Source organism: Barbus barbus (assembly GCF_936440315.1).
Source record: "Barbus barbus genome assembly, chromosome: 14".
Lineage (NCBI taxonomy): Eukaryota > Metazoa > Chordata > Actinopteri > Cypriniformes > Cyprinidae > Barbus > Barbus barbus.
In genome coordinates this window covers 30,721,602-30,735,650 of record NC_136742.1, presented here as the reverse complement: position 1 = coordinate 30,735,650, position 14,049 = coordinate 30,721,602, and the positions used below count along the sequence as shown (strand labels likewise).

The window sequence follows — 14,049 nt, the reverse complement described above, 5'->3', positions numbered from 1 at the left end:
ACAATTATATGCCATTCTTCTCTTCATCTCTTTACCTCTCAAGCTCTTCCAGGTTGGATGGGCGCAGACGCACATTTTCAGGTTTCTCCAGAAATATTTGATTGGGTTCAAGCTCAGGCACTGGCTGGGCCACTCAAGGACATTCACAGCGTTGTGTATAAGCCACTCTTGCTGTGTGTTTAGGTTCATTGTCCTGTTGGAAGGTAAACCTTCTGTCCAGTCTGACGTTCTGAATGCTCTGGACTGGGTTTTCATTAAGGATATCTCAATATTTTGGTGCATTGAGCTTTTCTTCTACTCTGACGAGTCCCTCAGTCCCTGCTGCTGAAAAACACCCCCCCCAGCATGAGGCTGCTACCAGCAGACTTTACTTTTGGGATGCTACTCTGCATGAGATGAGCAGTGCCTGCTTTCCTTCAAACATGATGCTTGGAATTGAGGTTCATCAGACCAGAGAATCTTGTTTCTCACAGTCTGAGGGTCCTTTAGGTGCTTTTTTAAAATTCCAAGTGTGTTTTCTTGTGTCTTCTCTGAGGAGAGGATTGAGTTTGGCCACACTGCCATAAAGCCCAGATCTGTGGAGTGTTGCAGTGATGTTTGTCCTTCTGTAGGTTTCTCCTATCTCCACATATGATCATGGAGCTCAACTAGAGTGACCATCAGGCTCTTCATCACCACTCTAACCAAAGTCCTTCTCCATCAATTGCTCAGTTTGGCCAGGAGGCCAGCTCTAAGAAGAATCCTGGTTGTTTCAGACTTCTTCCATTAAGGGTAACAGAGACGACATGCTTCTGTGATCCTTCAATGAAGCAGAATTTTTTTCTGAACTCTTCCCCAGATGTGTGGCTTGACGCAAACCTGTTTCTGACATCTACAGACTGTTCTTTTGACCCCAGGGCTTGGTTTTTGCTCTGATATGCATTATCAGCTGTTGGACCTTTTATTAGGATGTGTGTGCCTTTCCAAATCATACCCATTCAATTGAATTTGCCACAGGTTACCTTCACTCAAAGTCTAGTAACACCTACAAGCAATATGAATGCTCCTGAGCTAAATTCCTACTGTCCCAGATAAGGGTATGATTACTTATGCAATAGAATCATTTAAGGTTTTTGTTTTTTAATAAATTTGCAAAGATGTTAAAAACCTGTTTTTTGCTTTACCATTATAGTGTATGGAGTTAATTTAAAACAGTTTAACATAAGGCAGCAACATAAACCATGGGAATGGGTATGAATACTTTCGCAAGGCACTGTATATACTTAAAAACATTTATTTTTTAATATTTTTAATAATAGAAAGAAAAATAGATCTACCGGTAGATAGAAAATACAAGGTATTCATTAGAAAGTAAAAAAAAAATCATACATACTGAAATTAAAATAATAGTAGCTTATTTCTGTATATTTATATTGAATTAAAATGCATATTTTCAATAAATACATTGCTGGAAATAGACAAAAAGGATATAAAAAAGCTTGATTTCTTTCTTATCATTATAGGGAATCAGCTGATAATGTTGGATTCATTATTTAGACATTAATGAAGTACAGAGAAGCCTAACAGGCATCTGGTGTCAGATAGTGATGTGTTTGTGTTCACCTGGTTAGATGTCGACTGGACTCGTGCACCTCCATCTCTGTGCTTTTGAACTCGTTGAGCTCTTTGCGTATGGCAGCCTGAGAGAGACACAAATCACACCAGACTCAGAACCCATGAAGATCAGTCTGCTCTTGTTTTCCAGTGAAAACATTTCATCCTTAAACTAGAAGCATTTAAGCAAAATCTCTCCTGAATGTCACCATGTTTTGCCCAGAGTTGAACGTTTTAGAAAAAAAAAAAAATCATTTTCCTGATAAAATTGTGATTTATTTATTTTTACATTTGCTGTGCTTATTTTGAAAGGCTGCACAATTTGTTAAAAAAAAATAAAAAAAAATTATATATTAATATTATTACTATTCCACAAAATAAGAATGACTATTATTAACTATATATGACTAATATTAAATGATGTTAATATTATTTATTATCTTATTATACTCTAAAATAAAAAATGAGCATTACAAAATTTGAATAGGAATAATATATAGTGTAAATTTCTAGTACTTATTACATATATAAATAATTATGATAAATGATAAATAATAGTAATAATAATTATTATGATTTTCCTTATTAGAAATATATTACTGCTTTAATAATACTATTGTACTGTAAAAAAAATGCATTGAAAATTAAAATAGGAACAGAAATGTCATTTTATATATATATAGACATTTTGCAGCATAAATAAATTATATATATATATATATGCAGACTTTTTGCAGCATATATATATATTTTTTTTTTAATGCAAAATTCTACTACTTACAATGTAACATTTATGCTTTAATTTTCAAAAGTGAAAGCATCAAGCTTTTATATCGTCAGAGAAGCTCAGGGTGATGGAGATGAACCTTATCTGCAGCAGTGAGTCTGGTCCAGGGTTTGTCTGCGCGCCGGTCATAATCCTGAGCTTCCGCCAGTTCCACATAATCGCTGAAGCGGATGAGAATCTTGGCCTCTCTGAGCTCCTCTACGGTGGGCCTCTGACTCAACTAAACACACACAGAGAAACACACTCCTGAAGATGTTGCGCAACTCCAATCTAATGTGTGCCGTGACCCAGAATAGCTGGTTGCTATAGGAACAGAGTACAGGAAAAGCCAAAAAAGTCTCCTGCTCTCACCTTCCTGGAGAGCCGTTTCTTCAGCTCGCGCTTCTCCTCCAGCTCCTCCTGCTCGTTCCGCGCTGAACACAGAATCAGACACATTCACTCACAACATCAAGCTTTCCTCATCATACTCATACTGGAGTCTGAGAGACGTACGTTTGAGGATGTTCCTCTGCTCCAGCTCTTCTGCTGACGGTCTCTGGCTCAGACGACTGGAGACAGACGCAAGAGACTCCATTTAGATCATTTAAAAAGAACACAAACATCCTAAACTGATAATAAAGCAATTTAATACTCAAAGACATTGCAATATTTTGCTGCTAAGTTTGCTTTCATTTCAAGAAGTATAGCTCCACCCACAGTGAAATCTCATTGGTTCAAAATTCCCTCCACAGCTGCATATTAAAATCAGGTATACATTACCCCACACCTGTTATAGTCTTACTTAGGAGTATAGAAAAGTAAAAAAAAAACTATTTGCAGTGAACACTTTTAAGATGTCTGATAAATATTTTGATGCATTTTTCCTTTTAAAAGATATGCAAGAAAAAAAAGGAATAAAGGCAAATTATGCAAATATTAGAAATAACGATAATATCTGAATATATTAAAATGTAAAACTGCAATTTATAGCACAGTTAATAATGAACTGAATTGAATTAAAATATCATATGCACAAAATTATGATTTCTATTAATATTTTTTTCCTTTTGTTGGTCCATAAATGCAACAAAACCATATGATAACAAGGATCTGCAGTTTATGGAGATATTGCAACATTAATTAACATTAAAAACAGTTACTACTATGACTACATTTAGAAATACCTTCTTCCAAGCAATATAACTTATAACCCATATATAATGCATTCACATGCAAAAACAATTATTGACCTATTTTTTAGATATAAAAGTCTCTCTAGTTTTAACTCGTTTGAATTGTAGCAAAATAATGACCAAGTTAACCAACTATAGAGAACTGTGAGCATGCAGATGTGCTGTTAAATTACTGAAATATTCCATTTAGAGTAAATATTTTAGATCAAGGGTTCAGCTGACAACTGATTTTTTTGGCTTTTAGTATAATTCAGGCAACTATAATTCTGGTTCATTTATATATAATTTATTAACGATTTATAAATTAATGAAAAATAATTTAATTAACATTAATTTCATGCAATGAAAATATTTTCTGTATGGTTTCAGTTTTACTTTAGATTCACTATAGTAACCCGGGGGAGTAGTTGGTTGTGTGTGTGTGTGTGTGTGTGTGTGTGTGTGTGTTCACCGGGTGAGTTTGGTGCCGATCTGCTGTCTGGACTCCAGCCGCTCCTGGTCCGTCATCATGGGTAGGATGTTTTTATCCTCCAGTTCTCTCTTCGATGGGCGATTGCTCAGTTTGATCGCCAGCGAATCTTTCCTTAAGATCCTTAAAGCAAGTGTACCTGTGCGCACACACACAGATTAATTTCACATAAACACACACACGAGTCACATGCTGTATTTCCCGCCAGATCTCGTACTTGTAAACAGTGAGTCGTCGTCATCATCCTCCTCTTCCTCGTCCTCTTCCTCATGTGTGCTGAAGGTGTGTGTGATGAGTGTGTGTGTGTTGGCGGGGGTTTGGTGCATTGAATCTCTGTTCTCCTTCTCCTCTTCCGTCTCCATCAGGACAGATGGCACCGCCAGCAGTACAGAGCTACACACACACACACACACGGTTATTTTAGTATTATTTATATATTGTATTTTCAGTTTGTGCCTCAGTTCAGTTTTTAGTGCTTCAACTTAAACTAAATGTTGCCTTAGTTTTTAATAATATTTATATTTCATTTCATTTCAACTTCATTTTAATTAATGAAGCAAAAAAATGTAATCTAAAATAAAATATAATAAAAACATAAACAACAAGGCAACATTTCCCATTTTCATTTAATCTGAAGTACTAAAATACCTAAACTATTTTAACAAAAACTAATAAATAAAAATTGATAACTATAAAAACAACAAAATTACTAGTATTGTTCCTAAGAAAAATTAAAAAACAGCATATTGCAAAATATTAATAGCATATCAATGATAGTAAAATAACAGTGTGATAGGAGTAACCCGATCTATGAGCACTAGAAATAGTACTGAAACATTAATATGAAAATGATCAAAATTGATCTAAACTCACTGAAACTAGCTTTTTTATTCTACAAATGCAGACATATTTCTGTGAGGATTTGTTTATATTATTAAGTATTTATAATTAAATGCGTTATATATAATGTATAGTAAATAGATGTATGGACAGTAATAGAATTTGAACTGAGATGACGTGGATAATGACAATTTGCCTCATTGACACTGATATTGAACTAAACTGAATCAACATTGAACTGAACTGAGTTGAAATGACACTACTTTCTACTGTAGAGCTGATATTTAAAGCTAAAATTTTAATAATCGAAGAATTTTACAACTTAAATACAGTTATTTTCCTGTTTATTTACTTTGAAGTGAGTAAGTAAATCTGTGTAGTACAAAGCGCTACAGAAATAAATGTGACTTGCTTAAATAAAACATAGAATAGAATAATAATAGAGCAGCATTTCTCCATTTACATAGCTAGTAAATGTGTGTTTGTGAGTGTGTGTGTGTGTTTTAGGGCTGTCAAATAAAATTTTGAATTTCTAATTTTTTGTAGTTCGTCGAATTAAAAATAAAAATCCGCATTCGAATGCAAAAACATTGTGCACAAATCGCACGAAATAATGAAGTGTCATTGCATTTTAATGCTTTTGTTCGCCTATCCAGTTGAACCCACTAGATGCAGCGCTGCTACGTTGTTCATTCAAAATATGGCAGAAAAAGAGAACATCTTGTGGAGATGATGTTGTTTACCTCAAAACTGAAACCAGCACAGGACACATATTTATTGCATTTTCTAGAGGGACATCTATCAGCGCTGCGCTCGTGTCTCGCACAAGAGCGCCGCATGTTTAGAAAGCATGTAAAATTAATGGGAGTTCAGCTTTTAAAAAACATGTCTCGAGACTTTATGGTGTTTTTTTTCCATCCCACTGCATCTCATGTTTTTAAATGAAAAAAGTACTCTTTGTGATTGGTTTTCGTTCCTTTGTATTAAACTATGCATACATGATACTGTTTTGTTTATAACTGTTTAAGCAACTTTTTAGATTATATTAAATTTGGTTTATAAACATTATGCACTTTTTCACAGATAGTCATATTATTTTATTGCTTTAAACGTGATCATTTTGCTCGATGCACCCTCTTGTGGCCTCAGGAGAGAAGCCAAAAGCTATTTTCCACCAACTGAAATTATACCTTTTAAATTCGAATATTGTTAATATTTAAGTGCAAAATTCAAATTTATTTTTGACAGCCCTAGTGTGTGTGTGTCCTCACCTCTCGAGTCTCTGCATGGTGAACGCAAGTGTTTTGTTGAGCTCCTCTATGATGCGGCTGGGCGGGTGCAGTGACAGCGGCAGTGTGGCGTAGTGCTGCGGGTGTGTGTGTGTGAGTGTGTGTGTGTGTGTGTGCGAGCTCTGGGACGGCAGGCATTTGAGGGGAAACGAGGGCACCGGCTCACATATCATCACTTTCTTTGGAGGCAGAGGTGGCGACAGTCTGGACAGCGTCTCTGGAGAGAGGAACAGACAGAGTTTAGTTCCCTGCGCCGGGGTTTGTGGGAGACGAGGAGCGGCGCAGGCGTCACCTGTCAGATGGTTGGGGATTCGGCTGTATGGCTTCGGCAGTAAGGCAGGAGGCTGCTTCAGCGACGACGGCCTCACGTGAGTGATGTCAGCGCTGTCGTTAGGCAACGGCACGAGCTTCACAGAGGGCGGGGCTTGAGATGGCTTTGGGATGAGATCCGAGAGACACCCCACAGTTTCTCCAGGCGACTGGACCTCTGAGAACGACACTGGAGCACAGAGAGACGACGGGACACCGTTTGCATTTCAAAAGTTTGGAAACATGGGTTTTATAAAAAGAACCATAGCTGAGCAGCAAATCAGTATATTAGAATAATTTCTGACACTGAAGACTGGAGTAATGATGCTGAAAATACAGCTTTATTCAGTATATATTATTTTTATATATATATATATATATATATTGTATGTGTGTGTATTTATATATACATAATAAATATACACAGTACACATAAATATATTATGTAAACAAAAACTTATTTTGGATGCCATTAATCATTTGACAGCAATATATATATTCCTCCTCAGATTTTTATTCAATATGAAATAAAATCAAATAATAAATCAAATAATTTTTTTTACCTTTTTTATACACTACTGGTCAAAAAAATGTAATGTTTTTGAAAGAAGTCTCTCCTGATCATAAAGGCTGCATTTATTTAATTAAAAATACAGTAAAAACTTTGAAATATTATTACAATTTAAAATCGCCATTTTCTATGTGAATCTATATTAAAATGTAATTTATTTCTGTGATGTGCAGCTGTATTTTCAGCATCATTACTCCAGTCTTCAGTGTCACATGATCTTCAGAAATCATAATAATATACTGATTTACTGCTCAAACAACATTTCTGATTATTATCAATGTTGAAAATGTCATGCTGCTTCATATTTTTATGGAAACTGACATTTTATTTTTCAGGATTCACAGATGAATAGAAAGTTCAAAAGAACAGCATTTATTTCAAATAGAAATCTTTTGTAATATTATAAATATCTTTACTTGTCACTTTTGTTAAATTTAATGCATCCTTGATGGAAAAAAAGTATTGATTTCTTTCTCCTTTCCCTTATACACACACACACACACACACACATACACACACACACACACACATACATATATATATATATATACATACATACACAATAATATAATTTAATATTTACTGCTCTTTTGTAATAGAAAGAACTCCCAACCCTTCAAGTGCATCTAGAATATTTTTTTAAACAAAACACCAAAAAATACTCATTAACATATAACGACCCTCATTAGCATATCAACACCTATTCAGCATTCAGTACCTTGATCCCAATAAACATCAGTGTGAAATGTCTTAAAGGTACAGTCTCACAAATAGCTTCATGTAGAAGGTGAAAAATGATCATTAGACACTAAACTACGGCTATTTTTGGTGAGATTCTAAGTCAAACCGTGCAGAATATGACAGTAACGAGTGGACAGTAACGCACCTGTCGCTGTGACGCTGGTGTCTGCTGACTCTGACACTGGACTGATGACCGTCTGTATGTCCAGATCACTCACACACACACGGCCGCCGTCGACGCTGATCTCCTCTACTGACACACAGATCGAGACGTTCACACTTATTCTAAGAAAGCACATTCAGTAGGGCTGGGCGATATTTTATCGTTTGCGATATACCTGTAAACATTCTCCCCATGATAAGAATTAGTCTTCCCGGGATAATAACGATGTGTGCAACCATGCAGAGCGACATCGCAGAAGGTGGACGTGAAATTGGGGAGGGGTATAACGTTATTGCTAAAGGATGATCTACTTCTACAATCTGGAACTGGTTTGGTTATGGCAAAAAAATCAGTCTAAGCCTTGAATAAATATACTACAGCAGCATGTGTGCAATACAGTTTTGCATGTGTATGAGCCTGTTTACAAACCTCCTGTACCATTTATTGACATGATTGTTCTCCAAATTAACTTAATATCATAGTTGAGTGTCTGAAATAACTTCTTTTTGTGACCAGACATGGTTTCATATCACAGAATGCAGCAGAAATCATTTGAAATCAGCTTTTATAGTATTAGTGATACAGCATCGATTAGCATTGCATTATAAATATACTTTATCCTTATAAAAATACCCAAGATTCCTTGAAGAACATATTTAAACCATATATTGTCGCAATCGCATGTTTATAGTCTTCAAGTTTCCTCAGTTAAAATTCTCTATCTGTGTTTCCTTCAGCTACAGATAACTGGATACCTTTGTCCATATTAGGGATTTCCTGGAACGTCATCAGTGCTATTAAACAGCCATTACATTAAGTGTGTATTCAGTAATGCTCACAACACACTATTTTGGGTAAAAATAGGAAATGTAATACTTTCCTCTAAAGAAACATGATTTTTAATTTTTTTGTGTGTCTTGGTGAATGCATAAGATTCCCTGAATTATCGTCATTGATATCATTATCGCAATAAATACAAGAAATTTTCCTGATATATTTTCAAGACCATATCGCCCATCTCTAGTCGTTCAGTTCCTGTCTGCTTGAACGGATAGAAAAGTAATTTTTTTACCTTTCTCATACACTTCCTTCAGCACGCCTCTCTTGATGAGCTCTTCCCTGCTCTGACGCGTCGACATCTTCCTCTCCAGCACTGCCAATCATCAACAAAACTGCTTAGAAATGAAAACAGTGCGTCTGCATCTGCAGCTGGATTGTGGTGCGTGTCTTGTACCTGCAGACGTCTGCTTGAACTTGTCGCTCTTTTTCTTTCTCCATTTCCACGGTTTGAAGAGGCGTCCCAAATTGGCCAGTTTGCTGCGTCTGCGGATCGGAGGCGTGTGTGTCCTGGGAACCAACGAATCGGAGCGCATCGCCGCCAGACGCTCGGCACCCTCTGCTGAACACACAAAACACACACGGGACGTTTGTAACCCTGTAAAACCTGACATATGAAAAAAAACATTTTTAGAACCGTTTACTGACACTTTGATCAAATCTAAAACAAATAGTTTGCATATGTGTTTCATGTTCTAAAACAGGCTTTTATAGCTCATATAGTCTAATACAGTGAGAATATGAAGACAAAACAGCTAAATTTTATTCAGAGACTGAGCAAAAATATGCAATTTGGTGCAGATGCTGATATTTATATGGACAAAAAGTGATGAGATTCTGGTGCTTGTAGCATAAATCAATGAGATGTTTATAACAGTACAGCAGATACTGACATAAAATGATCTAAATATCGGTCATCGCTCTATATCTCCAATAATATGTCTTAGTAAAATGAGATTGAAAAGATGCAAACATATAATGCAATGCTGATTGAGAGATGAAGAAATAAACGCTCCTCAGAAGATGTGAGATGAAGATCATTCCTCCGCTGAGGAACAGAGAAAGTAAAGCTTCTGGAAACAAACGCTCCTCAAAAGATCCTGATGATCAGATTTGAGATGCACTGATTTATCTAGAAAATGATTGATGGAGAAAGCTGAGCTGCTTCAGTCCAGTAATCTGGAAATATGACTTATTCTGATGTTTACTTGATAAAAATCAGTCAAGATTTGACACGAGAAGCAGAAGCTGAAGCTGGACGTTTGTATAATTACACTAAAAGAGCTTTTACTGGATAAAACACTCTAAACTATCAATCAGACAACAGAAGACATGCAGTAGAATGTGTGACAGCAAGGATTTAATCATTTAGAAGCCATGAAAATAGGGCTTTATAGGAATAGCAGATGTGTTTTATTGTGCTTTATTAAGAGTAAAACTCAACATCCACATTCAATGCGTGAAAACAGACAAAACATCTTGGGTTGAATGAAAGAGAAACAACATGAGGGTGAGTAAATGATGACAACTTTCCCTCCTGGGTGAAGTTTTCTTTAACAAACTATCAAATCCAACTGTAAACATTTCCAGTAGCTGCAATCAGAGGTACAGTAAAAGTCAAGTAAATGAGCCAAAAACAATTAAATAGCTTTGAAAGAGAAACTAAGCATTAAAAATGCCATGGTAGAGACCAAATACCTTTAGGATCAAGTAACTGGAAAAACTAACAACTTCTTCAATAATCTTCAGGAGAAATGACTAAAACAGAACATTTTCGTGTCAGTTCTATTTTCTCTCAGATCACAAGTTTTATTACTTTTTCCATTTGGTAACTCAATAAAATAGGGCAAAGACATATATTAACATTCATTTTCTTAGATTAAGGAAATTCAGATGGGGGAGGACGACTGTCACAGGCATAAAGTGTACATTTCCAATCCCATCTTCTCACCCCAGGAGAGTAATCTTCAGATATATTTCACATCACTAGAGCTTTCTGCGCACATCTGCTCTCTAATAATCCACTATTCATTTCACGGAGTGACTAATATGGTCCCTTACTGACTGTAAAGTGTGGAAAAAGCGCTCACTATGAGTCCAAGTGCTGAATTACATCTGAGTCAGCGCAGCAGGAATTATATTTTGGACACTTGTTTCTGCATTTATTGAGTTTTTTTACTTAAAAATGATGGCAAGAAAATTAAAGAAAAAGTTATCCCAAAATGAACATTTGCTGAAGATTTCCTTACCCTCAAGCTATCCAAAATGTAGATGAGTTTGTTTCTTCATCAGGTTTGTATAAATGTGTCTCTGCATCAGTGTCTCAGCAATGGATGCTCTGCAGTGAATGGGTGCCGTCAGAATGAGAGTCCAAACAGCTGATAAACACATCACAATAATCCACACCACTCCAGTCCATCAGTTAACATCTGGAGAAGACAAAAGCTGAAGCAAATCCAGCATTAAGATGTTTATAACTAAAATATGAGTCCATAATCCATAATAACACTTCCTCCTGTGCAAAAGTGCATCTGCTGTTGTCTCTCACATCAAAATCCAGCCACATATTTGTTTAGAGCCGTTTTGCAAAGTGCTTGATCTGTGCAGATTTCTCTCCTGATTCAGACCAGACCACTTTTTCACTGGAAGAAGTGTTATTATGGACTCGTATTTTAGTTATAACCGTCTTAATGCTGGATTTGTTTCAGCTTTTGTCTTCTCCAGATGTTAACTGATGGACTGGAGTGGTGTGGATTATTGTGATGTTTTTATCAGCTCTCATTCTGACGGCACCCATTCACTGCTGAGCATCCATTGCTGAGACACTGATGCAATGCAGCATTTCTCCAAATCTGATGAAGAAACAAACTCCTACATCTTGGATGGCTGAGCATTTGCTTGCCTGAGGCTGAGCACATTTTCAGCATACTTTCATTTTTAGGTGCACAAGGACATTCAACATGCAGTAGTTAAGTGAAATCTTAAATAAACCTGAATAAAAACTCAATTTAATTCTCCAACACAAATGACTGCAACTGTATCCGTCTGGTCTAAACAGCACAACAGCTGCTCTGAATTCACTGGAAGCCTCCTCTGGGAAAACTGGAAGCTTTCTGGATCCATTGGCCACCCGAATGGCAGTGGCCCTGGTGTAAAAATAGGCTGGTGCATTAAAACAGGTCAGCAGGTAAAGGAAAGAATGAAGCTTGTTTTTCTGCTGAAGGAGGCTGAACGTTCACTTCAGCTCTACATCTGACCGATGAATGTAGGTCATCGGCTAAAACTAACAACCGGAATGCAGAATGCATGAATATAAGACAAAACGATCAAATCTGGATTTACCAAAAGTTCAATGCCAACATATTAACTTTATTACAGGGTTCATGAAATAATATAACATAAGAAATCAACAACACTACTGAGCAAAAATTCTACAAATCACAGCAAATAAATATTGCAATAAACAATCACAAAAACTTAATTATATAATTAATATTAAATTATAAATTAATATAAAATATCTCCTATTTATATATAACTATTGTGTAATGTATGTTTATTTCTTATTTAAATTAAGTTATTTAAATGATCATTTTTATTTTACATTAGTTTTATATATAAAATTGATATTTACTGTAAATTTTGACTCATATTTGTACTTACAAAAACATAATAAATACACTTTAATCTAAAAGTGCATTTAATGTCGTAAGTGAATATGATCATTTTAATTTCTTAATTCCAAAACCCATACAGTATTTTACAGTAAACTTAATTTTCCCCTGTATATGATCAGGTATTTACATTATTTTTCAATATTGTTACAGTGTATATGACACCATGGTAACACTACAGTATCTACAGAAGCTGTTAGTGCAACAAAAAGTGCAATAAATGAACATTCTAATTCTAAATATTAATAAGAAACATAAATGTTCAAACTATTACTGGAAATTTTGCAAATTAAAAAAAAACAATACATTGCATAATACATTTTATTTGCTCATATTTACATAATATTTTATATAAATGTTATATTATGAGAAATGCATGACTGTACGGCTGATATGTCTGTATATAGCATATATCATATGGTTATATATATTACATGGATGTTTAAAAACTATTTTTTTTATCTTTGTGGCCCCTTTAGGTTATGAAATGTGTCCGAGACCTACTAATAAAGTTAAAGGAATGTTTATTATTGGAACATAACTCGTACAATAGTTCGAGATTTAACATGGACTGATATCTCAACCAAACGGTAGATTTCATATAAAACATAATTTTATTTTATTTTTTAAATGCTTGAGGCTATATGTTGACCCTGGAGCACAAAACCAGTCTTAAGTCTCTGGGGTATATTTGTAGCAATAACCAAAAATACATTGCATGGGTCAAAATTATACATTATTCTTTTATGCCAAAAATCATTAGGATATTAAGTAAAGATCATGTTCCATGAAGATATTTTGTAAATTTCCTACCGTAAATATATAAAAACTTTATTTCTGATTATTAATATGCATTGCTAAGAACTTCATTTAAAGGTGATTTTCTCAATATTTTGATTTTTTTTGCACCCTCAGATTCCAGATTTTCTAATAGTTGTATCTCAGCCAAATATTGTCCAAACCATACATCAATGAAAAGATTATTTATTCATGATGAAGATAAATTCTCAATTTCAATACCCTTTAAGACTGGTTTTATGGTCCATGGTCACATTTATGAGATAAGAATTTAAAGTTAAATAATTTTTTCATTAACTTAGCTCCTTTAAGTTTTAACTAGGCCAAGATTACAATATATAAATAATAATAATAATAATAAAAGACTGTTTTCCTCCAGCACCGTTAAGCGCGGCGGTCACTCACCGTCACGGATGTCATTCCCGCGGCTGCAGTTGCTGCAGATGTGCTTGATATGACCGGAGATCACAAACGGCGTGTTGTTGTTACCGGGGGCGGTGGGCTGCCGCAGTTTGACCAGGTTAAAGGCTCTCCGTTTGCGCGGTTTCTCTGAGGACGGCGACGATGATAACGAAGAGGAAGATGACGCGTCCTCCCGTAACCGAGATGTGATCCAGGTCCCGTGCGCTCCGGTGAATGCGGGACCCGCCATGGGCGCAGCGGCGGCGGAGGACCCGTGTCTATCTGTCACACCCCGGGATGGTGCGGATATCGAACGGAAGAGCGAGTTCATGAGCCTCACCGATCATCCCGAGCCGCGCGAACCGGGCTTATATCACCGACGCCACGCGCAAAACGTTTGGCCC

At 35.8% G+C, this 14,049-nt stretch overlaps 1 protein-coding gene across 1 annotated transcript; it reads right to left on the bottom strand.

The window, feature by feature from the left end:
- Window positions 1-1,598: 1,598 nt before the first annotated feature.
- LOC306879776 (phosphatase and actin regulator 1-like) lies at window positions 1,599-13,976 on the bottom strand (the record flags this gene model as incomplete). Its single annotated transcript, XM_079432961.1, has 11 exons — window positions 1,599-1,679; window positions 2,460-2,600; window positions 2,732-2,793; window positions 2,873-2,928; window positions 4,004-4,160; window positions 4,239-4,414; window positions 6,361-6,649; window positions 7,917-8,021; window positions 9,007-9,087; window positions 9,169-9,333; window positions 13,649-13,976. The coding sequence occupies 11 exons, from the start codon at window positions 13,974-13,976 to the stop codon at window positions 1,599-1,601; spliced, it is 1,641 nt and encodes a 546-aa protein (XP_079289087.1).
- Window positions 13,977-14,049: the final 73 nt, after the last annotated feature.